This window comes from Pyxicephalus adspersus, chromosome 4 (genome assembly GCF_032062135.1).
Source record: "Pyxicephalus adspersus chromosome 4, UCB_Pads_2.0, whole genome shotgun sequence".
In the NCBI taxonomy this organism is placed as follows: Eukaryota; Metazoa; Chordata; class Amphibia; order Anura; family Pyxicephalidae; genus Pyxicephalus; species Pyxicephalus adspersus.
Genome location: NC_092861.1, coordinates 115325589 through 115353326, shown reverse-complemented (window position 1 = coordinate 115353326; position 27738 = coordinate 115325589). Strand labels below are relative to the sequence as shown.

General features: G+C 38.1%; 1 protein-coding gene across 1 annotated transcript in view; it reads left to right on the top strand.

The window, feature by feature from the left end:
- Nucleotides 1–1300: 1300 nt before the first annotated feature.
- TULP4 (TUB like protein 4) overlaps nucleotides 1301–27738 on the top strand; it is a 66415-nt gene continuing 39977 nt past the window's right edge. Inside the window, exons 1-2 of the mRNA XM_072409366.1 lie at nucleotides 1301–1396; nucleotides 23811–25773. Coding sequence (XP_072265467.1) covers nucleotides 25522–25773 — 252 coding nt within the window. The 5' untranslated portion in view covers nucleotides 1301–1396; nucleotides 23811–25521. The remainder of the gene's footprint in view (nucleotides 1397–23810; nucleotides 25774–27738) is intronic.

The following is a 27738-nucleotide window of genomic DNA, read 5'->3' as shown; positions in this document are numbered from 1 at the left end:
ATTACCATTTACATCAATGGTGTAATATGGATGGCCATTCTGATGCTGGGTTTAGCCACCTTTTTTGGTAATAATAACCCTTTATTTTCCCCAATTATTATCATTGGCAACAAGACCAATTTTTTTCCAGCCAGGTGACCCATTTTGCCATTTTTTGGACACAACAGGTCCTATTGAGGGGTTTTGCATTGCAAGAAAAGCATGCCAAGCTTTTTGGTGTGTTTTTCATGCGCTGTATTTGACAACAACGCTTCTCTACACAAACCACACGCATGACTGGCTGGGTGTATAGCAAAGTATTGGAATCTCCTGGCACACAGCTGTTCTCCATTGGTTAGCAGAGGTTTTTATTATTATTATTAAACAGGATTTATATAGCACCAACATATTACTCAGCGCTGTACAATAAATAGGGGTTGCAAATGACAGATGAAAACAGACAGTGACACAGGAGGACGAGAGGAGGACCCTGCCCTGAAGAGCTTACACTCTAAGAGGAGGGGGAAGTATCACACAATAGGAGAGGAGATATGGAATGGTGGGAAGTAGTGAGGGTTTAAGAGACAGAAGAAGGTGGGTAGGCAAGTTGGAAAGATGGGTTATTAGTTTTCTTTTAAATGAGCAGAAAGTAGGAGCAAGCCGATTAGGACAAGGAAGACCATTCCAGAGAGTTGGGGCAGCTCTAGAAAAGTCTTGGAGCCATGCGTGTGATGAGGTTATGAGTGAGGAAGTCAGTAGTAGGTTGTTGGAGGAGTGGAGCGAGAGCGGCTGGGGGAGTATTTTTCTATCAGGTCAGAAAGGTAAATGGGACAAGAACTGTGGAGGGATTTGAAGGCAAAGAACAGAAGCTGGAATTTGATTCTCAGGTAAAATGGAGGCCAATGAAGAGAACTACAAAGAGATGCATAGGAGGAGCGGTTGGAAGGATGGTTGTGATGGATTTATATACCACCGGCCTACATTGAAAAGAAATAAGATTTTTAGAATTCCATGACTACACACTTTATGATTTTATCACAGGAAATGTTCCTCATTACTATCCTGGAAATGTAAACCCAGATTTAATAACACTTGCTATAGGTATGACCAGGTACTGGGGGAAAGGTTTATTTCAATGTATTATTAGGTGTACATTGTGGAAGCCCACATAGCAACAACAAAGTGCTGCAGGCCTCACTGGCACTGTGCTGGGCTCAGCCATTCCAGTCACACAGCAAAGGCTGGCAGAGGAGGAGGAGGAGGGGGGAAGTGACAGACAGCCTGGAGCAAGGGGCAGGCTTGGGAAGCCGAGTCATGTGACAGGGATCACGTGGTCGGTGAGATGGAGGAGGGGGGCACATTGGAGAGATAGGCCCTGCATTGGAGACCGGAGACAGGCAGAGGAGAGCTGCTTGAGGTAAGGTGCGGAACATTGATGTTTGTGTATGGCAGCCTAGGTGTGACCGCATTGTACGGGGGGGACACGGACATGTATGGCGTTGATTCCCGCAGGCTGGGTGCATTCAGTCATGTCTAGCCATGCATTGCTGGGTGTATTGCTGCAGCTACCAGGCTGGGTGAATGCTGTGTAGGCGGAGAGCACCCTATGTCACCTACCTACCTCATCCATCCATTATGGCTGCAGAGGATCTCATTGCACACAATGCTGCTGTTTGCTTTGCATTGGCTTCAGGTGCTAAATGTGGAGGCTGAGCAGTGAGAGGCTCCATTGATGTGCAGCAGGTTTACAGATCTGTCAGCCCTGCCATGCAATCTTACTAATATTCATCAAATCCATCATAGCTATTAACCTTTTCCTTCCTCACCTACTGATATTTATACAAATCTACATCAGATCAATAGAATCCTAGCTGTTTTCCTGCCATGGCACCATGCAAAGCTAAGAAAATCCTTAAACATCAATATTCATGAAATCCACATTATCATAGTTATCACCCCCTGCCATGGCAACATGCAAACCTGCCTATATTCAAAGAATGTCATGTCTTTATATATGAAATCAGCTTCATCATAGCGGTGATACTTGGTGCCATGTGAATCTACTAAAATCTATAAAGGTCGGTATTCATGAAATCCATGGCATTATAGTGATCACCCTTGCTATGGCACCATGAAATCTACTAATATCAATCAACTTGTGTGTTTGTTTACATACATGAGATCCATGCCATCATAGCGATCATCCCTCCCATGCAATCCTACTAATATCAATCAACATATGGTTTACATACATGAGATCCATGCCATCATAGCGATCACCCTGGGTAATCCTACTAATATCTATAAATATTCATCCTAGCTATCACAGGTCATATATTCTTACTGATATCAATATACAAATCATATCTTCATACGTGAATTCCTCGCCATCATAGCGATCGCCCCTGCCATGAAATCCTACAGATAACAATAAACATCAATATGTGTCTTTTCTACATACATGAAATTTAGGAGATCATAGATATCCCCCACTTATATTTATAAACAAAAATATACATGAAATCCGTATAATCACAGCTGTCACCCTTACCATGACACCATGCAAACCTACTATAGTCATATTCATCAATCATAGTATGTTGTGGGAACATCCCTGAGACCTGTACGGTCCTAGCTGTCACCATTGCACCATGCAAACCTAATCATATCATTATTCATCAATCATCTCCAGATTCATGAAAAAATATCGTCATAGCTGTCACCATTGCCATGGCACCATGCAAACCTATTTATATCTATATTCATCAATATATATCTTGTCTACATACATGAATCACATATTGACATATTGACCCTTTAATGGCACCATGTAAACCTACTTATATTTGAAACAAAACTTCAAAATCTGCATCATCCTAGCTATTGCTTTTGTCATGGTAATATCTATAATTATCGATTATATGTGTCTACATACATGAAATCTATGTTATCCTAGCAACCACCCTTGCAATGGCGCCTACTGATTTTGAGAAACATCAACATACATGAAATCCATATCATCCCAGCTGTTTCCCTTGCCATGGCACCAAACCTAAACATCAACATGCATATGTCGCTTCCATCATACATGAAACCTACAAAGCCTTGATAGACCGATAGGGATCTTTATTTTTAGCCATGAGACTATCTTTAAATATCGCTGTACTCATTTTAAACTCGGCTTCTTAATTTATTAAAATATGATCCTTATCCTGGTCCTTTAACTGTGTATTATGAGCTTTAAATCCCATAATTAGGAATGCACTGATGTATATAAAATATTTGAATGGTATTGGTATTATGGTATGTTTTGCTTGCTATATTGGTACCTAACTAGCTAAGACTCTGTAAGATTGAGTTCTGATCACTAAAACAATTACCCAGATTAGGAATATTTTACATATTATTTAAAATCAAGGTGTTTTCCTTTTATTATTTACTATAATGATCCCTAATACTAATCACCCCGTTGTTATTGGTGGTATTTTTGTTTAAATTTTGCTTTCATCTTCAATATCCTTTTTTTTTTCATCATTTTACATGTGATCAGTGAATTTTGTCACAATACTGAATATCTCATCACCTTTATATATAATTATCATTTTTATAATTTCTTTTAATAATGTCTAAAATGCATTGTTGCTTTTGTTGCCCTGAAGAAGTGGATTTTTTTTGAGCAAATAAACAATTCACACAAGCTTTACCGGGCTGTTAAATCTATTGTCTTAAAAAACAACTTATGTCATGCGTAGATTGAAAGAAATGCTTTTACAAACTAAGATTTCTGGTATGACCACTCCCGAGCAGTTTTGTTATTTTTTTTTCTCGCCAACAACAATAGAAGGTGACATAGAATAGCTGTAATTGTCTTCTCTCATAACAATCATCACGCTTTATTCTATGGCATGATATGTCCTAAATTTACATTTTTTTTGTAATATGAAATACTGTTTATTTTGTCTTGTAATGGAAGTATAGAGGTTGATGTACAGTAGTCAGTGCAAGTGTTCCTGTTTGTTCAATAGCTCTGTCTGCCACAATTGTGTATTTTTCTCCCCTCACTTCTCTGCTCACAATGCTGCTTCTTTGTATGCAGTAACGTGCAGAGAAAGTAAAAGCTGCTGGTTTCTCTGGTTTTCAAATTAAGCTGTACTCGGTATTGTTTTATCTAAAAACAAATGTCACTCAAACGATTGAACTACTGACTGATGATCTTTTATACTAAAGATCTGTAAGCTACCTGTATAAAAAATGGTTTTGCTCTAATTGTTCGGCTGACCTTGTGCTTTATTGGTACTGGTGGAGTAATGTTTATGTTTATCCTTTTTTAACCTTTTATCTCTGGAGAACCCTTAAAAAAAATTTCAGGTCTCAGGTTACCCCTACTAAAAACATTTTTTTTTCGGGGGGTGGGGGGGTGTAAAGGAAAAAGAAGCCTCTTATGATGACCAGCGAAAGAATCCCCCCCTTACCTTGATGTGTATATTAACTTTTATAGATACTTAAAATGTCATTGGAGATATGCAGCTGGCTCTACCAAGTGGCACTGGCCCCAGAAAACTAGCAAGCATCATCAAATTGGAAATCAATTAGTCACAGTTCAAGGAACCCCAAGCAACCTGTTAAGGAGCCCTTTTCTTCCACAGAACACAGTTTGAGAATGGCGAATCTAGAGTAGTTGTTAATCCTGTTTACATTTTAACCAAGTCTTTTAAACCTGGTCTACTAAAATTATATTGATCCTGTATTTACCTATTTTATTGCCTTGGAACCCAAGGCCCTTGTCTGACCCCATCCGAAAATCTTGGAGAAGCACTCATTTTTGTATCTTAAGACTGTCCATTGCAATTCTTTGATTCCCTGATTTTTCAGAAAGCATCCAGATTTCCCCAATCATTGTGGTGCCATTGGAGCATTGTCCAGTAGGGACTTGGCATATAATGACTTGAGATCTGTCATGCCAATGATTGTAATTACAATCATTTAATATAGTTGTCTCTCAGTGGGAAGAGCTTGCAATCACAAGAGCACAGTTGCATTTATAATTGTTAATGTTCATTTAGTTGCATGTATAGCCAGATTCCATGATTTTTATATTTGATCTGGGTTAAAGCCACCAGATCTGTATTAAAAGCCAGGCAGATAGCAATTTATGTTCATGTTCTTAGTTAAGGATTTTGTTAATGCAGCATGATGTCATACTGTAATCAGATGGCACCATAAATGGTGGAATGACGGGGCTTGTCTTGGGGGTAACACAATGGATAGAGTTTAGAGGTTTAGAGCCACTGGAGGTAGAGGTCCTTCCAGTGGCTTACTCATAACGCTTTAAACTTGTCTGCAGTTCTGCTTTACACAGACTGTCTGCTTAATTGCCATTGACAAGGCTACACTCCTGCAACTTCTTCTATTGTAACTGAGTGGTCCTCATCTGTAGAACTGCAAGCCATCATCCCTAATTATAAGCGTTTCATTTGGATAAAGTAAGAAAAGGCAAACTTTTCTACCATAAATGTTATGTATGTGTGCAACCCCATTTTATCTTCCCAATCTGTACAAGAAATGTCATGCAGGGTGCAATCGCCGCCATGGCAAGAAATCCCATACATTCTTATAAACCATGTCAGATGATCTAACCCTTTCCTCGCCCTACTAAAAATGTTTTGAGATATTTTATATAACATTGTGTACTGATTTTAAGTATGAAACTATAAAACGAAATATCAGTAAAACAATGAATTTGTTTCTGAGTGCTAAAGATTTTAGTTTGTATATTATTAGAAGATGCTGTTATTAGATGTTAGATGAGTGTTATTCAAGATTTTAGGTTAACAAGGCAGTGCCATATTTCAAAAGATGTTCTGAAAAGTAAAGTTTTGTTTACTGGAAGCACTATGCGTTCTCTTGACACAGTCCCCTCCGCTGATGACAGGTGCAATGTGGCGTCTTGTGTTGACATATTAGGATTCATCCCACACATCCTGGCATGTGTAGATTAGGAACATTTTCTTTTTAGTAGGAGAGAAAGACTTCTCCTGCTTCAGCATGGCTTGGGTTACAGTTGTAGTATGGGCCAGCTACATATTAAATTGCACTGGTTTGAGTGTAACAAGCTAAGTGTCCTTTCCTATGTGGTATTAAGTGAAATGGCAGTTTCTTGGTTTTATACCTGCAGGATTTCACTTTAATATGTTTAATGCTTTTTATCCATGTTCCCCACTGTGTTGCTTTGTGTCTCCAACATACAAATTGCCTACTGAATCCTGTTTATGTTCTCCCTACCAAAACTTCTCACTAAGTAATGTCTGTCTGTGTTCCTGGTACGTGCATTGTTAATGCAGCATGGTGAACATGGATACGTACTTTGTGTACCCCTGTGTCTCTTCCCGTGATGTGTTATAGGTCTTCCTACTGCATACCAAGTGTTTTAACTTTCTTCCTACTGTTAGCACTTGTTATTCTGCTGCTCACTTGCCAGTAGCTAAACTCCCATTATTTCCCATACCCCGTGTCCTCAGCTTCCCCGCTCTGGACTGAGCTCTGCTTCCACTGTCTACATCTTATCGCTGACCTCTACCCACATCTTCCTACCGCTGTGATTCCAGAGTTTCTGATGGTCTCTTGCTGGCCCTGCAGATGATTTCTACTTTACTGTCATCCTGTGTGGACCTCCAATTCTATTTTGCATGTCTGTTTCCTCTCACACTGTTGTGCTTTGTGACCTGCCGCATAGAAATGTTTAACCTAATATATGACCATTTACAATCTGGCTAAGCAGAGATGTATTTATCATACATGTTGCATTACCGTACATTGGCTTCATCAAATCCTTATATTACTATATGTTGTGTCATTCAATGACTTATCTAGCTATGTAGTTGCTGACCATTGTCAAATAAATATGTATGGAGCAAAAACCACTTCAACTTGCTTTTGTATACAATCTGAGACAAGACCTGCAGCACACTTTAAGATTTTATTCCATATAAATGGTATACATTTTTATCAAAAGGTATATATAATAAATATGCCACTTTTTCTATTTGAAAGACGAGTACCAAAAAGCACATATTGTGTAAACAAAACAGCAAAACATGCTTCCCGGGAATCTAAAAGAAAAAAAAAATACATGTAATCAATCTCAATGCTGCGTTCCAATTGTTTCCCTAGGGTAACAATTTAAATTTCTTTAGGATGGAATCTTGGGTGCATACAGGTGTTGGTGATAGGATGATGGTATTTCCTGTCTGTTACTTCTTGAAAGAAGAGCATGGTATGCTTGAAGTCATTGCTGAGTGTTACCTATATAATGTTTATTTGCTTTGCGCCACATAGTTGAGACCTTCATTCCTCCAACTCTATTTGCTTTTTGTTCTCAGTATACAACAAGGTGTTTTGCCTAAATGTGTATATACACAAATAAAATATCCTAGATGAAACTACAATACAAACCTGCTCAGAATACTGCAGTTATGGACACATATATGTTAAATTCTAAAAGCTTTGTTTTTTTGCAGAGACATACTATCTGCCTGCTTGCAAACTTTTGCAAAATCTAATGCCTTGGTAGTGTGATAAATGAACTGTTGTGTGCGCAGTTGTGACTTGTATTATCCCTTGCTGGCAATTCAAGATGGCCGAAGGTGCTGAAACCAGGAAAACACTGGCAAAAATGCAGGTGCAGCTAAGTAGGTATTGGACATTGCATGTCTAAGGGATGTGAGTATAGACAGTCTTTAGTTATGCTTTAAAACCCAGCTCTGGGATTCTGTTTGGTTTTTTTATTCCTATGACACTTTATTATTATTATTACACAGTATTTATATAGCTGCAACATGTTACGCAGCGCTGTACAAAGTCTATACTCCTATCATAGCTGTCCCTCAATGGGGCTCACAATCTAATGTCCCTACCTTAGTCATATGTTATAGCCTTTATGAATGTTAATCTTAAATAACATAGTCTAAGGTAATTTTGGGACTCCATGCAGAAAATGTCCTGGGCGATATTCGACCTGGGACCTAGTGCTGCAAAGTCCAGAGTGCTAACCTCTGAGCCACAATGCTGCCCATTTCATCCAATGTCCAATCACATCATCGGTGCAGTGTTGATATGGTTCACTAATGAAAAGGGCTTAACTTCAGGGTAATAGGTGGGTAAAAACTTTGCTTTCTATTGGCGATTAGCAAAGACTGGTTTAGGGTTGATGCTTGTTTATGTCTTACATCAGTTTACATTTTACGTTTTTTTATTCCATCCTTATCCCCACTTCTCTTCAACAGGTTTCCCACAGCCTGTGCCATAAGCAGATCTAAGCTGTGGCCTCAGGCACTGATGTCATTCGCACAATGCAAGATCCATAGTTCTGCGGAGTACTTGCCCAAAGCCCAGAGCAGTGCATTGGTCACCAGATAGTAGGGAATGAAGAAAAGAAAAAGTATTACTATTTACATAACCCCTAGACATAAACAAGCATTCAACCTTCTCAGTGTGGGGATAGCCCTACTGCAAGAGAAAGTTTTACAGAACCTAGAGTTTAGATTAAATTAAAAAAAAATGTGTGCTGAAATACTTGAATCTATACAAAATCCATCCCCTCAAGTTGAAATGGATCCAGACAGTGATACAGGAGGGGAGGACCCTGCCCCGAAGAGCTTACTATCTAGTAGGTGGGGGAATTTACACCCAATACGATGGGGGATATGTAGTGGTTGGAAGTAGTGATGGTTTCAAAAGACAGAAGAAGATGGGTAGGTAGGTTTGAAAAAATGGTTTTGAGTGCTCTTTTAAATGAGCAGAAAGTAGGAGCAAGCCGATTAGGACGAGGAAGACCATTCCAGAGAGTTGGGGCAGCTCTAGAGACGTCTTGTATCTGTGCATGTTCAAGATTGAGTGTAGAGACAAGAGTCTAGTTTGTGAAATATCTTAATAGGAGAATATTGCAGTAGCTGAGGCTGAGGTTTGGTGGTCTCTTGGGAACGGAATGTGTGTGCTTTGGAGATGTTCTACAACTGAAATAGTGAAAAGACCTAGAGATGTTCTAGATGTGGAGAGTAAAGAAGAATGCAGATTCAAAGCGGTCACAAAGGCGATGTTCCTGTGGGGTGAGGGAAATTAAGACGTGAGGGAAAGGTTAGTTTTATTCCTAGCTCCTAATTTGTTTGTGCACTGTACTTTGCAATTTTGCTCTAGCTCTTTTCACTTGAATGGGGTATGTAGTGAGTCTTTTTCAAGGCTATTTAACATATTTCATGGTCTAAGGTTTTATTGAGTCCTTTTAAGACCAACGGTCTCCGGTTTAAACACTGGAGTGTGGCTGTATGGTTAGGGTCTTTCTCCTGCTAGAAGATTACCTTTGCCCTGAGTTCAGGTCTTTTGGTAGTAAGGGATTTTTCTCCAGGTTTGTCTTCTCTAATATTATTATTATTATTATTATTATTATTATTATTAATATTATCTCTACCAGTGCATTCATCTTTTGTACAGTCCTGATTTATAGTTCCTTGTAAAACATTCCCACATCATGATAACACCACCCAGATTCACAATGGGTGCAGAGCAAAATTGGCTTTTCTTGTGTATAGTATTTTCCATTCGGCTTAAAGCAGTTTTGGAACACCTTTTTCTATTTTAAAACGTTAAATGGTGTTTTATATGGATTTTTTATCTTTCAATATTTTTATTGAATTTTACAAGTAAATATACAGTTAGGTCAACATAAATTACAAGAAATCGACAGAAATATATAAACGGAGGACGAGAAAATATGAGTGTACGCAGATTAACATAGAAGAGCACATCAGAAGATGCCTGGACAACAGAATTTCTGTAGTCTAGTTATATCTAGCAAGGAAAACATATTGAGATCAAAAAATAAGAGAACATGATATATCATCTGAAGCTATTGGTAAATGTAAAGCTGTACACAGCAAGATTTTAAGTAGTAGAGTAACCCAAGCCTGCGTCCCCATATTGAAACAAAGACAAGGACAAACATAGAACAAGTAAACTACTGGAAGGGGAGGGGAGGGGAGGGAAGAGGAAGTTGGTCCGATCAGTAACGTTGGCATATAATATCCCACAAGGATAGCCGAAACTATACATTACTTATTGTTAAAAACAATCCAAGGCTCCCATATATCTTCGAATTTATCTAATGAGTTCTTGAGTTTGAGTCAATCTGTCATTGACCATAATCCAGTTCAATTTAGTGTGTATGGGGTCTAAGGATATCGAGGGAGACTTCCACGCCTTGGCCAGAGAGATTCTACCCGCCAGTAATAGCAATCCATTCAACTTTTTTGAGGGGCCAGGGAGGGACATATCAAGCCTGCCAAACAGAGCTGCTTCAGCCGTGCAACCGATCGTTTGATGGAAGATGTTAGATATCAGATCAAATACCTCATCCCAATATCTCCTGGCTATAGGGCATGACCACCAAATGTGTAGCATTGAACCTCTAGTGTCACAGCCCCGAAAACAAAAAGGGGAAGTTGAAGGGAACATCTTCGCTAGTCTGTCTGGAGTGAGATACCACCTAAGAGCTACCTTATAATTGGCTTCTATTATTGCAGAATTCAGGGAGATCCTAGAGAGGGAATCCATCCTATCCCACCATTCTTCCAAATCCCAGGTCACACCCAATTCAGATTCCCAATCCCACATGTATTGCAATTTATCAGTAGGGGCTACTAAGGCTGAGTAAATCACTGAGATTTGCCCCTTGGTTGAAGCCAAAGAGGGGCACGTGCTTTCGAATACAGAGGAGCGCATGGGTCTCGGGGAAGCTTTAATTACTGTGTTAATATATGAGGACAGTTGTCTATAGCGGAAATGTTCCGTATGAGGAATTTCAAAACTACTGACTAAATGTTCCCAGTTTTATATGGATTTTTGCAGCAATTAATTTTTTCCAAAAAGACCAAGCCTGACATTTTATTACGCCATTAAACATTTTTTTCGTCTTAGTGGTTGAGTTTTGCATTTCTTTATTGTTTTTATGCCCAGTATATATATTTTTTCCTTTATTTTCTTTACTTTTTGTTACTTACCCTGATTACTATTATTTACTTACCCGATTACCAAGGTTTGCTAAATGGCATTCTCTGAAATTTTCATCAACTATGCCAAATGCTGTTTTTAAATAATCCCACTTATTGGTTCTCTGGGAATCATAATTAGTCAATATTTATAACCCAGATCTGATTGGAGCTTTATCCTGTTCTTGTTTTGATAGCTCATTGCTCTTCATGATGCTGTCTTTCTGTATGTCCTTTAATGAACCCTGGGACTTCTAAGAAGTAAGTGTATGTTGGAATTATATGATGCATATATTCATTATATTCATTTCACACAGAGAGACACCATATGACATGATATGTGAAGGTACTTGATGGAAAGAAGCGAGTGGTTTCACATCAAAGAGGGAGTGTGTGTATGTAACATGGATAATACTGCTGTGTCTATGATTTGCAGTAATGATGGTAAATCATGAGGCTCCCAGTATAGAAGTTCTTGTGTCTTAATTTCCTCACTTGGCACTTAGACCAGTTTTTGACATGTGAATGGATGTGGAACTTTCATACACCGAAAATATACAGAAAGTATGAAAACCGTACAGGACGCATAGAAAATATATTAAGAGAAAAACTAGCATAAATGTAGTCAACTACTAAAAATTTAGTGTAATTGATTCACCTGGTATGCAAAAGATCACTTAATAAACCAAGGGTAAAGAAGGTTTCAACATATAACATCTAAATTCTTGAAAGCATCCAGCGCATACAAGTTGCAGCTAGCAACAGCGCCCCAGGAAAGCTTTCGAAAAAAAACATGGACTGCATCAGTACAAGCTGACTGCAGGATTCTTTCATAGTGAAAGTATGCTAAGCCAGTGGGCTGTAATATAACACATGTAGGCAGTGTTCAACACAGATTTTTTTTTTTTTAAAGCCGGGTGGGAAGAAATTGTAGGTGGGTAGCAGCCCCTTTTTTTTTGACCCAACTCTGGTGCACCCGGCTGGGGAGAACACTGCTTGTGGGGCTCAGACATTCCCTCGTGGGAATCTTCCTGGTCCATGTGTTTCAATTGCAGTAATTAATCCCCATAAGGGAATGTCAGATTCTTTGTTTTATGAATAGGGCCCATAGGGTGCATGTGCCAAATGACCGATATTGGAACCCTAAATGCATACAACACAAAAATCAAGGTATCGGCTTGCAGAGCATGCAGTAAAATGGCACACCATTTGTGTCTCTGAAATAGAATGTAATAAATAAAAAAATCTGTAACATTTTGGGTGATCTACTTTTATATATCCTCAAACATTTACCTTGATTAATTACTGCACAACAACAATTTTGCTACTGGGAATAACACGTGATTTACATGATATTGAGTGTGCCGATTCCAAATCTGAACTCAGAATTTCCCTATCACGTACAGATTTTAGGTTGTAGGCGCGCAATTGCTGTTTAAATGGTTGGTGATTGGGTAATGTATTTTTACATGGGAACATTACAACAGTTGCAGCTACCACTATGCCTGCTGCCGCCTCAGCTGAATCACGCCCCCTGGTGGCATGCATGTTCCAGCAGCGGCTCGGCATGTCTGGGCAAGTCATTGAGCTGACATCAGAAATAGGTATATAATAATATATATGAATATAAGGCGAGATGGACCAAGGGCTTGTCTCTAGTGCAAAACCATCTTATTGGATAGTACAGCTAGGCCATAGTGAGTCTGTTTTCAGCTAAGGATGAGTAGGTGCAGCTGTGTTAATAAACCAGACAATTTTTATGCAAGAACCTAACCAAGAGGGTGAGATTTTCTTACAAGTATTACTTTGGATGTGAAATTGGAGATCGGGATAAAAGCTGGGCACCTCATATCTGCTGTCAGGTGTGTTACGTTGGCCTAACACAATGGTTGAATAGGAAAAGGAAAAAAAAATCCTTTTGCTGTGCCTATGGTTTGAGCCAAAAGACCATCACTCGGACTGCTACTTCTGTGTGAGTAAAATTGCTGGGTTTTTGAAGAAGACTAAGTCAACTATCGTCTATCCTGATTGTGAATCTGCGCTGAAACCAGTGCCACATGATGCAGAGAATCCAGTGCCAGTTCTCCTACATCTGTTGTTACTCATAGTGACATGTTGGATGAGGAACAGGAGGATGATGTCGATGTTAATAAATTTTATGAACCCCAATTTGAAAACGGTAAGCCACATTTTATAATCCAATCAGATTTAGATGATTTAGTAAGGGACCTGTCTTTGTCAAAAGCGAAGTCTGAACTGTTAGCCTCCAGATTAAAGGAGGGGAATTTGCTACAAAAAGGAACGACAACTTCATACTTTAGTGATCGTCACACAAAGTTTGCAGGTTATTACAAGCTGGAAAACAACATTTGCTTCTGTACTGACGTGAGTGGTCTCATGATGGAGTTAGGATGCGAATACATACCAGAGCTGTGGAGATTGTTCATAGACTCGAGCAAAGCAAGTTTATAAAGCTGTATTGCTGCATAAAGATAACAAAAAACCTTTTGTTCCTCTTGCTCATGCCGAGGGAATGAAAGAGACATACGAATCCATGGAGGTCCTTTTGAAATTGATTTACTATTCAGAACACAAGTAGAACGTTTATGGTGACCTCAAGGTGGTGGCACTCCTTCTTGGCCTGCAATTGGGATATACTAAATATATGTGCTTTCTGTGCCTGTGGAACAATTGTGATGACGGTAACCATTACAAAGTGAAAGAATGGCCACCCAGACCTGAACACACTGTTGGCTAGTACAATGTGAAGCATAAATCATTCAATCATCCACAGAAAGTTCACTTTCTGCCACTTTATATTAAACTTGGATTAATGAAAAACTTTGTTTTTGCAATGGATTTTGATGGTATGGGTTTTCAGTATCTGAAGGACAAGTTTGGAAAAGTTATAACAGATGCTTAACTGAAAGCAGGCATTTTTGTTTGACCCCAAATCTGCAATTTGATGCATGATGCCACATTCAGAGACAGACTCAACCCACTTGAACTTGCTGCCTGGGATTCATTTGTGCTAGTTGCACAAAACTTTCTGGGCAAACGGCGAGCATGAAAACCATGCTGGACTTGTGAACAACATGCTAACGGCATACCATCAACTTGGCTGCCGAACGTCACTTAAAACTCATTTCTTACATTCCCATCTGGACTTCTTCCCTCACAATTTGGGTGATGTGAGTGATAAACAGGAGGAGAGGTTCCACCAGGACATTTCTGTTATTGAAACAAGATATCAAGGCCGGTGCAACCCCAACATGATGGGTCGACTACTGCTAGTTTCCGCAACGGGAGACAGCGGAGAGCAGTGTTAGGTTCCAGATGAAACTAGAGAACATTCACTTAGTTTGGCAATGGTATTGCAGCTGTACACCCTTCCCAGTTTTTTTAAAGATAAAATGATTGGCCAGGTTAGACTTTTCACTTTTTGTAAGCATGCACATTACCCAATTCAAACAGGTATATTTGAAAAATGATTTTTCATAAGATAGCTTGTTCTTTGGTCGTGTTGTGCATGACTATCTGGCTTTCATCCTGTGTGGGACTGTTTAAAGCGTATCTGCCCGTAGATGTGGTGCTTGCATTCATTTTCTTTCACTTTGCACCTTGCAGTCCTGCACATAACACATCCTGTCTCTTCATGTCTGTTTTCCCATTGCGGATGTGACGGCAGTCATAATTGTCACACAGTCTAGGCTAGTAATAAGCCTACCTTTTGTTCATCACCTTTAAATGAAGGATTGATGACGCTAGTGGTTTACATAATACAGATAAGGTACTTTCTTTAGAGCTTTGTAGGAAGTAACAAAGACTTTTCAATTCTGTCCAGATGAACAGCCATTTAATCTAGGGACTGGAAGCTGCATTATATAACATTTTTTGTTTTAAACATTAGATATCCTTTAATATACACAGCACTGGATATAGAAGTGACTAATAGGTTGCTTTACACAGGCCCAGAGGGGGAATAATGTAAGACAGAGGGCTTGAAAACTCGGACCTGTGTTGGTTTTGATGTACAGAACACAGAGTAAAGTGAAAATTTTGCTCACGTGAGAGTTTACTGAGCCATTTGACTTGATGCCCAGCCTTCAAATAGTAGTCACTTGGAAATGTGTGCCAAGTATCGCTCTTTAAATTTGTATCCTATGACTTAATCCTTTTGATCAACTTCACATAAAGTACCTCCCTGTACATTTCTAATGTGTGCACAATCACTGTAATTGTACATGACTCTATGCTTACCTATGCTGGAACTTGCATATTACAGAGAGTTTGAGCCCCAGTACTGAACAGGCAATCGGACATAAGTGGTGGCCACTGCACATTAATAATTTGTCATTCCTTCTATACTGTAGAGCTTGGTATCAATTCATTCACAATTCATATCATATGGAAATATATAGCAGCCATATCGGTAATCATTCTACTAGTGAATGGGTGCTGTAACAAAAACACAATTATTCACTGGTCCTGGTCCCATTGGACTTAATGTTGTGTCTTCATTAATGAAGAGTCTAGGTGAAAGAGATTGTGTTTCCAAGCAACTGTCGCATCTTTTTTTTCACTCGTGAATCAAGTAAGGTTAGGCATTTTAAAGAGTACCTTGCAAAAAGACGAATGTAACACAAGCTATGTTCAAACATTCAGATGGGCTTTATATATATATTTATAGGTAATAAAACTTGTAATTAAGCTAAACGCATGTATTGAAGTTTAGGTGCATTCCTACCAACTTTCTTTATGCAGAAATGTTGCTTAGCTGACCAGATCTACCATCCAGATGGTTTACCTCCACTGATAGTTTTGCATTTAATCACAGAGCACTTCTAGGGATGGAGGTGATATGGCACACTAATAATACTTGCAATTTACATAAGTGTAGGTTGAGTTGAAACCATCGCAGTCGTATCAGGCTGTACGATATATGTGTCTCTGACATTTTCACATAAGCAATATCTTTTAAGGAAAACCCGAAAATATAAACATTGCATTATGATGGAAGATCACCATTCAGTCTCATGGTGATTTGGATGGATATTGTAATTAGCTAGCTAAGGTCAAATTTGGAATGTAAAAGTAGCCTTTTGCTACCCGTAAGCTGTAAATGCCTGATATTGCATGCATTAGGAAGGTATGTGTTTATGTGGGATATATTCTAGTTTAGGACTTGAAACAAGTTTAAATAATATCAATGAAGACCAGTTGTACAGGCTAAACTCCTGGGGGATTTTAGCAACTAAAATAACAAAATAGGGAACTACTCAAGTATAGTCCCCAATTGTGTGCTTACTAGAAATAGTGTGCCTGTTTGAGAAGGGGTCTGGTTAGTCTAAGAGGGAGCAGAAAACAAATGGAGTGTATTCTAGTGGCATTGATCCTACTATGTTGTCACTTTTTTACATGCAGCCCTCCTTTAAATTCGAAGTTATGGCACGGACATTTTCTGCAGACATTTTCACGATCAGTAAACTAGACATTGTTGGCCTGTGTTCGACCGTTGTTCCAGGCAGGCATTTAGAGTGTAAAATACAAGACAGGTTTATGTTCTTGGATAAAGGTTGTAGAAACCAGATTTAGGGAGTAAGAGAGACAGGATACCTAAATGAAGTGGGAATTTGGTTTCTCCCAGCATATGAAGTGTTGTAAAGTTGAATTCAGAAAACAGTAATGCTTGTCAGTATGCATTTATGCTATGAATCAAGTCTTAATAGAATGCATACTTTTCATAGAATGTCATGGAAGTTCTAGTTTATAGAATTATATTTACATTATCCCTGTAGCGTTAGTACATTCTATATAAGTGCTGCCTTGCTTGTGTGATACATGCTTTGGAAGAAAACTGGAAAATGATTAGTGAAAGGTTTAGAAATGCAATACAGGCATTTGTTTGAAAATATTATATTATGTGCTGGAAACAACTTAAGAGATATTAACCCCAAAATGGTATACCAGAAATCTGGAATTCAAAATGTTGGACACCATATCTGGAAAGATGGCAGAATCATCATAGCCACACACACAAAGATGGTTGGCAGAAAAACATACAATAAAGCTTGTTAACCAGTTCCATGTAGAAGGGTGTTATTATAGTTGGCAGTGGTGTAAAGTATACAATATGTACACCCCAAGGCTGGACTCTTTGTTATTGTTGTAACATATAGTGCTGTGTTCCTTTGCCATTTACTTTAATATGGCAGACCAATGCACAAAGGCAATGCGCCTGGGTTTTTTTGGTTGTTGACGTTTTTTTGCCAGAGAAAAAGTCACGTGCGGGTTAAAGCTTATTGGGGGTGAATTTGCAGCCCTTTCATGTGGCTTTTACTTCCTGTGTACATACATGCACATTAATGTTATCGATATCATATACTTGAAGCAGTGGATCGTTCCTTTGTTATTGGTGCTGAAATGGTCACCGACTAAAGCCCATGTGTAACCTTGGGGGAGCACAAATGGTAGACAAGGACGTTTAGGAGCAGGTTAATGATATTGTCAGAGAGGCTTTTGGGTAGTGCATTGCCGTCTTCACTAGAAGTTAACATACTTGTTCTTTTACTGCCAAAATCACTTTTATTGAACAAGGACATTCACGAAGAATGATTGTTTTCCAATTCCAATACATGCTCCTCCTAATTTTGTGTTTCCTCCATTTGACCTTGAAATTATTTGTTGTCTGTGCATCTGAAAAATTTTAAAACATGTATATAACTATTTAATTTTTCTATGTCTGAGAAAGCATTGATGGTGAATATACCAGGGCAAGTGCTCAGTTGTGGGTAGCATAGCTCAAAAATGTATGTGTGTGTGTAAACCGCTGCCAGACAATGAATAAGAATCATCTAGTTGCCAGGAGACTAGCTGAGCATCTTTGTATTATAAAAGCCAGCAAAATCTTGAATAAAGCTGACTATACACGGGTCGGTTTTCCTGTTCAAATTTAATTCTGAATTTTTACCAAAAATGATCAATATTGGTGGAAGAATAAATGAACCTTTGTTTTGGTTGAAACATTTCTATTGGTCATACAGTTAACTGGCATGTTTATGGAATCCTTTGATAGTTTTCTGTTTAATTTAGTTTTAGGGTCATGCAAACAAATACATAGATTTTGTGCTTTTTCTTATGTTGGGCAGTGCATTGTAATGTTTTAGGCGTCAAGGGAATGCGGATCCAGTGCTGTAGGTGCACTCTACTATCCCCATGCATAAATGTCCTTGCTGATGTATCCTCTTCTGGGAAGTTCTGCAACTCGTTAGTCAATTGGAGGTGTCCACCTTCGGATGCCCATGTCATTACCTGCCTATGAAGAACTCCTATTGTAAATAAAAGATCAAGTGACTTCAGCTTTAGTAATACCATTTATTAAAGGTTGCTAGGATTAAAAAAAAAAAAAAACAGACCAATTGTAGGAACTGCCTTTACTGTATTCTTTAAGTAAAGTTCTTTCTTAAATGTTTTTGTAAAATGTATTTTTTTGCAAAACTAGTAAAAGAAGCAAGGATATTTGCTTGCAAGTCAGGTGTGCTTATGCAGACTGAAAGGATGTTTCCTTCTGTGGTAATATTAAAAAATCACATGTTATGCTTCGCTAAATGCTTCTATGCCTGAAGCTGATAAATGATTTCCAAACTTTGTAGGAAGCCGCTTTTAGGAATTGCATGGAAGAAACCAACCAAGAACTGCAGCTTCTGCATGTGTTTAACCGAGCCCCTGTCATGTCATTAAGACTGAATACTGGGACAATGGCCAAATACACAGTTGAAATGCACATTTGTAAACAGTTTTAGCTGCCAGAGAGTTTTTTAATCCCTCCAGCTATGTCTGTAATTCTTACTCTACGGCTAGGTGACACAACTTTTTGCCACCACCTCTTAGTTTTTTTTTTTTTTTTTTTTTGCAAAAAAGTAAGCAGTGCAAAGTTTAATTAACCTAATGCACTTTACCATCTCTGCCTTGTTTTCAAAAGACAATGCAAACCTGCTGATTTACAGCCTTCATTGCACTGTAGTTCAAAATAATTCTTTGTCAGAATGTATAGACTTCCTTTGATTCCATTGGGGGACAGATTTGGCCCCCGGGCCAGAGTTTGACACCCCAGGTCTAAGGTGGTTATTCCAACCTCTCAGGTCCATGCACATAATCTATTGTCACTAGAAGTATGGGGTCTCAGGAAATGAAGGAATACTCCTATTGTCATAAAGTTATATATGCTCAAAGGACATGAAAACAAACAATGATGACACAATAAGAGGCAAACAGTGGGAGGAAAATAATGATACCAATCTTGACCATCAACTTTAAATGCATAGTCCAATCTTACTAGAAGGGTCAACAGTCACATACCGTTAACACTTTTGCAATGTTGTCCATTTCATCTAAAAATATATGTATTTAGGTGAAATTGGGGAAATAAATAAATTGGGGGTGGTGACAACATGTGGAAGAATGGGGTAGAAGTGGGATTGGGATGAGGGAAGTCAATGTGTATAGTAAAGTTTCATGTAAAACCTGTGTTCTGTGTCTCCAGCACTGATCAAATGAAATGTATTTAGCAGACTCCACTAACCCTACTTCTCTAGGGGCCTGCAACCTATTTCTGGCATTATTTCAGGAATCAATGATTTGAGGTGGCTCATCTGAGAAGTTTTGCAATATACGTGTAGATAAGGAGTAACTTGAGCTCCATCGAGATCCACTGAGCTTTTCTGTCAAGCTGCTATCATAACTGTTTCTTTAATATTCTAAAAATATACTCTACAAAGTACATCTCAGGGACTTTCTGGACCTGCAGAGCACAGGAATAAATCCAGTACAGGTGGCTGGAATATTTCTCAAAAGTTGGTTAAAGATAGGTACTACTGTAACATGCAGGGAGTCGGCTCCAAATTGACATTCACCAAAACATTACCTGGTAGAGATTCAGTCACTGGTATTAAAAAAATAGACTTGGAAGATTCTCCACCATATGTTTCAGCTAATGCCAGATTCACTGCTTTATGAATAGACCACTTTTTGACCTGTTCAAAAAGTCATCCATTTATAATTGTAAGAACTTCAGCTGTTGGTAATGAAAACCTCTATCCCTGTCCAATTGTGAAACTTCCAGGCCATGTTTATATTTATTTGGAATTGGTCCATGGTTTAAGGGTCCCATAAAGGAGTTTGGAGGCCAGTTACCCCACAGTTTTGGGATCTAATCACAGAAGGCATTCTGTGAATGCCACCAGTAGAAGTCGTAAAGCACTAGCTTGGTCTTGGGGACTTGGTTTCACACAGCATATTCTCATGGCCTGCACCCGGTGGAGTCACCGTAGAGGGAAGCATGTACCACTGGATCTCTTGTCTTTTACTCACAGCTTGAGGTACACTGTTGCTTTTCATGAGTGTTCGGGTGCCCAGGGTGAATTCAATGAGAAAGCGGCAGGAGCTGTCCAACAACATGTGCTTACACCTCCATGTTCAGGTTACAGCCCCCTCAAGAAAAAAAAAATAGATAATGTGAATAAACACCCATGTGAGATAATCTTTTCAAAGGCTTTGCTTGTTCGTACAATATACACCTACAATATCTTGGTCTTCCAATCGTTTTTTTCTGTTAAGCAGTTACTCAAATTCTGATCATTTATACGCACCACTTGACTTGATGTTTTTTTTTTTTTTTTTTTAACGAACATGTTTGATTTCTCCAGACTATAAAAAGGTTTTCCCACGTTTCTTAGGAACATTTATAATAGAGGCAACATATTACACATCACTGTATATGAATTCAGAAGTTAAATTGAATCACTTCAGATCCGATTGTTTAATTGGATCAAAAATCAGATTGCATTTAGATCATTCAAGATCATTAAACTACAAATATTCAGCTGTGTGCCCACAGAACAAGAGTGCCTAGAGTCTATCATCTAAAGCATCTATCATCTAAAAACAGCAGTGTCATATGAGTGTCTAGGCCCTAGACCAGGGGTGGGCAAACTTTTTCTGTCAGGGACCACAATATAAAATTTGAAAGGGGCTGGCCTGATGGAGTGACATCATGATAGCATAACCCCGCCCACTCTCCCATTGCAGATCTGAGCCTGTGATGGGAGAGTAGGCGGGTTGTGTGCAGGGACACAGCCTGCCCACCTCCACAAGCCAGAATACCAATGGGGGACATGTTCTGCAGCTCTGGCCAGCGCGCCCCCCCAGCGGGGTCCTTCTCCTGACTCTGCTCTAGGTGGCACTGGCCAGAGCCGCGGAGCACCCAAAGGGCCAGAGAAACAACCGTATTGGGCAATAGTTTGCCCATGCCTGCCTTAGACGCTCATATGACACTGCTGTTTTTACAATTGAGGGTATATTCTTTAGCAAATCTTTAAAAACGTTGATATCACTGTTTCCACAGCAAATAATATAATACAAAATATTGTGTTATGGTAGCTCCATTGTCAGAGGATACTTTTTTCTTCTGTTTTTAAAATTGCTGATGTTGCTATTTTCCCCCATCATTTTGTCCCTGGGCTACAATGTGTCCTGATAGTTTGTTTCCTAGGAGCCAAGTTACATTGTTTAAAAATTCCTTTGATCTTTTAAAGCTTTGTGTATGTATAAAAATCTTGTAGCTACTGTTCAGTATTTTGTCTCTTTCTAAAACTAAAATATGCCAAAACTTCAGTGTTTTTTTAACAATTAGATGAGTTGTTATAATTTGGATTTTCCTTTCTTAGCCTATATTTTTTTCAAATAATACATTTATTTTTTAGACCAAGCATTGATTATATGTAAATGATTAGCATAGCTTGTACAGCTAAAATCAGTAGGTAATCTTATTTCTAATAATAAACAGCAATATATTTCTAAGATATATTTATATATATTTTTTATTCAATTTGCTTTTTTTAGCAGTAAAATAATGATCCTTTGTTTTTCAGAATATCTGATACATTTTTTCATCTCTTCTTTGGATTTGGCTTACTTTTTGTTTAAAAACCTTACTGGCATCATTATTGTATATTCTGTTTAACTGATATGCAATAATAGATTGCAACTTAGATAAACTATAACAAGAAAAGTTACGGTAAGATTGGCTACAGTTAGATCTCCAGCAAAGCATAGAGCATTGAGCCTTCTTACAAGGCCTTAGTAACATGACTTGTAGATACTTTCTGCTTTAGTGCTCATGTCAGTGTGCATGCTTTTCTCTGTTTGACATGTTCAGAGCATGCATCAAATGCAGGTCCCCAAAATCCTATAGATAAGCTGCATTTGACCTGCTTTGCGTTGCATTTTCTGTCAAGTAAGCAATCTGTTTTAAAATTAAATAACTATCAAATGTATTTTTAATACACGTCAAATTCCCATACTGTCACATAGACCTTCTCCTGGCATTTAATTGCAGATGCAGTGGAATAAAAGAGAAATTGCTTGCTACAATAGTTTAGTGATGGCAATGTAGCTAAACGGCTTTTGGGTGGAGTTTGCTTTTTTTAACAAGAGCAGACTATGTCCTCTTTAAGAAACCTCATCTGTGTTTTTCAGTACAGAGGAATGTTGTTACAGATTGCAGAAATATGTGTGATGTTGTATTTGTGTCTCAAATTAAAAAGTGACCACACCAAAACAAAAGGTTCAACAAAAATCTAGAAAATGGACAAAAATTATTTTAATGCAAATACAAAATCACTAATGAAATTTGGAAAAAGAAAATGACTACAGATGTGCAAGATATGATGATAGTTTAGTATACTGGGAAATAACAGAATTAGAGTGGTCTGTTTCTGGTCAGAAAAGAACAGGTTTAGTGGGGTTAATTTAATAAAGGAATATTAAGTAGTATTCACATCAGTTCACTTCGGTTAACCAATCATGTGCATTTTTTTTTTCAGTATATGAGAAGGTGAATAACATTACCTTGGAGATATAGTTTATGGACATATAAGGTTTTTACTTAGTACAATGTTTGAATAAATATATTCATTATTATTATAGGCTGATATAGGTGGATAAACTTGATAATTTTAAGTATTTCATACTGGCAACTGTCCCTGGTAGCTGTTTATATGAGCACACAGCAAACCCTGACATGGTAATCACATATTCAGGAACCACACTGGATAATTCCCGATTGTTAGAAGCCAGTAGTGGTCAGTGGCAATGGTCCAAACCCTAGGAACAGGTAGCTCTGCATCTCCATCTCTCCATCAAACTTATCCATTTGCATGTATGTTTTTTCTCCATTGGCCCATCCATTTAAAGGCTTTTTTCTCTCCATTAGCTCAATTAAAAGAAAGTTATACATTGGACCAGGCTAAAACAAGCTTGAAAAACAGTTAATATCTGCTGCTGCAGCCCATAAAAATTCCTTTGCAGTTTTCACCTTTATCAAGTCTAAACTTGCTTAGATCCTTGCGCACTTCCCTGCCCCAACCTGCCACTTAGACCTGGTGATTACCAAATACTAATAAGTGTGATAAGTGTTCTACATGTCTAGAATTACTTTTTGCTTTTTTTTTGTTTTTTTCATTTTAATCTTTAACGGCAATTCAAAAGCCAGTACGTAAAAGCAAAAACCGTGAAACAATACAGTAACAAATAAAGATACCTCCAAACTGAATAAACACAATAAAATTCAATAAACCAGGGTTAAGGGTGAGGATGAAAGACATTGCATCCATTATGTAGGATTTGGTATACATAGTAAATTTGAGTTCAGTATTGCCTTCAATTGTGATGAGCAAGAGTTAATAAAGGCCTTCAGTCACATTTTAATATATATTTTTTTTGTTTGTTTTGCAGGCGACCACAAGATTTCACCTGGACTGAAAAGCCTCCTCTAAATTCACCACTGCACAGCACTGCCAAAGCCCGCTTTGTTAAGTTGCCCTTTGTTGCAGACAGCTATGCAAATCTTCAACATCACTATACCACTTTATCACTCCCAACAGGAAAAAACTGAGATGTGTTCCAATATACTGCTCGGAGTTCAGTAACCCAGAAACAAACCTCTGCTTGGACTTTTTTTTCATAGGTGAAATTCCAATTTCAGCCATAATGAAAACTGGAAATAATTAAAGACTGGGCTACCTGTATGCTGCAAAATATCAGAGGCCAGTAAATAGCAGCATGTAATGTGTGCTGATGATGTGGAAGGGAGCACGTTAAAATAGACAAGTCTGGGCATTCAGCTGACAAATAGACTTTACTGTGCACTGTGTGAACTGGGTCGTGAAATTAATTTACTTTTTTTCCCTCCATGTCGTTTACTCGCTCTCTTCTCACTTCTTTAGATGGTTTAAATGCCCTTTAAATCATAACTTGGTGGTTGACTGGTTCTCGAAAGAAAAGAGACATGCCTGGTTTCTCCTACTTCACCCTTACAAACGATAAAGTATATTTGTAAGGCCAGTGAAAGGGCTGTGAGAAAATAAAAAGAACTGAGCTATAACAAGAATTCTTGTTTCTTAAACTACTTTGACCTCCCGAAGCTCTTTTCCTGGAATTTTTTTGTATCTTTGAAATATTGTTAAATTGCCGGCGTAAGACTTTGCACTGGTGTTCACAGTAAAAGAAACACTACTGGCGATAGAAAATGAATATTCTGGTTTATGATCAGTGTTTTAGAAAGTACAGGAAACACTGTAGCTAGCAGAAAACATCAGCTGATCCAAACTAACATGGGAGAGCTATTACTTCAGCACTGGTTAATCGGCTCTAGGAAAGGAAGTTTTCTATGGGTGGTCCCTATTTTTGATCATTCATCTTCAAGGAATATTGTTAGCTGCATAACCAAAATGGGGTTAGCAATAGCTGTACTGTAGGGTCATAACAGACATTTTTTTTAAAGACATTTTTTGCACAACTGGATATATCGTAAAGCCGTAAAGAAAAAAAAAAGTTGGCCTAGAAATTTTGCACAGTCCTTGTGCCTTCTGCCTCTTCTGCTTTTTATGCAACAATGTGTTGGCTGTAAGAACCTGCCAGAATGTGACATAATATCAGATATATGTTAAAGCAGATGTGTTGTGCAGTGGAAGGACATCGGTGTACGTACATGAAGCCTTAAAATACTTGAAACCTTTACAATCCTCTCCTTTGTAGGGACACGTTATTTGGTTGAGCAGATCTAATGAAATCCTGGAACTGGAATCTCAGGCTGCATAGACTATTGCATAGTAACTTGTTGGTACAGTAAACTGGGAAATTGGAAAGTAAACTGCACCGGTAACTATGAATTTCCAAAGGGAAACTAACCACACAACCTTCATGGCAAGAATCCAGACTGCTGGTTAATTTTTTAAGCCAAATTGACATCATCATTTTGTACATGGATATCTGTTACTATGCATTAAGAAGATATTTGTCAGAACTGACCTTTTAAAACATAAAAGGTCAACATTAACCAAGAACTTTGGTCTTAGGTAAATGCATCAGAACTTGACTTTTTGACGTTATTTATTTGTATTTTTTTTCTTCACATCTTTGAGGGTGTTAATCTAAAACTGGCAGCATGCATGCATCTGTGGAGCATGGACCTGTGCTTTGCAGTGATTCCAACATATTATGCCTTTCTTGGAAGGGCAGGGTTCCAAAAAGTGAAAAGGAAAAGCCAGTGTGTAGAAGACGCTACTATGAAGAAGGGTGGCTGGCTACTGGCAATGGAAGAGGAGTTGTAGGAGTAACTTTTACTTTGAGTCATTGCCGGAGAGACAGGAACACTCCTCAAAGGACCAACTTCAATCTAAGAGGACATAACAGTGAGGTGAGCAGCTTCCTCATCTATTTGTATTATTATTAATAATATTATTATTTGTTTGGCCTTTCTGCATGTAATCTGTTAAATGAGTGCTTAAGAATACCAAATTTGTGAGCAATTATTACAAGCTTTCTTCATCCCTCTTGTCTTCTCTTCTGTCTCTTCTTACTTTTTTGTCTGCTGTGTTGCTCCTCTCCCTTTGGACCTGATTTAATAAAGCTCTCCAAGGCTGGAGAGTATACACTTCATCAGTTTCACTTGACTGATGAAAGTGTATCCTCCTCGAAGATCTTTACTTTAATAAATCAGGCTCTTTTTATTTCTTGTATCTTTTCCTCCTCCGTCCTGTCTCTTTTCTAATTCTGTTTTTTTTTTTTTTTTTTGCCTTTTTAGCTGTCTACCTTTTAATTGTGTATACTTTGTTTTAATATATTTTTTGTTCCAGCTTTCTATTTCCCCTTTTTTTAGTTCCATGGCTTATAAAAAACTGGTTAGCAAACATGCTGGCTGAAATATAGAAGTGAAAATATTTGATTATAGTTCTTAAAATTAGAATGCAAGTTTGAATTAGAATTTTAAAATAAATTCCCATCAGAATGTATTTATTTTTTTTGTTTTTTTTTAGTATTTGCATTAAACTGTTTGTAATCAGTGTTGTAATTGTGATCTTGCATGTTGTAATGATCTTTTTAGGCTTGCATTGTAAATTCCTGTTTTATCTGTGTCTATATCTTGTTTGCTTTTGGTGAAAGCCCACTAATAATGTGGTATATATTTTTTTAAACCTTTTGATCAAGCCACCACTTGTTTTTACTTGTAAATTAATCAACATGTACCAAAGTGCTTTCAGTGAATTCTTGAATATGAGACCAAAAAGTGAGGATAAGCAAAGGTGTGCTGGAAAAATGGAATCCACAACTGTTTATGACTTTTGCTCTTGATGCATTACTAGGGGAAGGTTATTTAGGATTTAAAACCTGCTTGAATTTAAGAATGAAATATATATTCGGCCAACTGGCATGATAAAAATATAGTTAAACTAAAAAAGTTCATTCACAGAACTGTTCAGTCACAATCATTATTTTGTAAGCCTTTATTTATATTTAATTCTAAAGGGTGCTTGTTGGCATAGTTCACCTGTTGCAAAAAAAGTATTTTATTTTACTCTGTTTACTCTGTTTTGTTTCTTTTGAAAGTAAACGCACAATGGATAAATCTGGGCTGTTGATATTTAAAGGATAACTGTAATTTTAGTAAAATTATCTTTCAAATTATACATTTTATACATAGGATCTAAGGGAGATAAGGGAACATCTTAAAACTTTTTCTGAGCATACTCCTATTGCAGAAAGTGCAGCCATTTAAGGACAAGCTGCAATCAATTCATTGGCTTAAGTAATTTTATTAGTGTTTTCTGTTGCATTCATGAGCTTATCTTCAAGTAATTTATTTATTATGGTAAACAAGGTTTTGTAAGCTTGTTCCAAGTCTTAAGCTACGTACACACTTCCAATTATTATCGTTGGTAAACGAACGACGAACGATCCTGCACGATATCTGCGAACGATCGTATAGCACCGATCCTGTACATACAGATAACGACACGATCGTTCGCAGATATTGTACACACGATAGATGAGATCGTTTAAACGATACAGGAAGTGACGTGCACCACAGGAAGTGAGCGAACGTTCGTTCATCGCGCATGCTCAGACCATGAACGAGCACTGAACGACCGTACACACGATAGATGGTCAACGATCGTCGTCCAATCCGATCCGACGGTCCGGTCGTTCATTTCCAACGACTATCCTCGTTGGTCGGCGTCGTTGGTTACTTTTTTTACAAACGATTTTTGGCCAATCGGTCGTTCGTCGGTCATTTCCAACGACAAAAATTGGAAGTGTGTACGCAGCTTTAGGCTGGGTCTACATGGACGTTTTTTAAAAACGCATGTAAACGTTCCTTTTG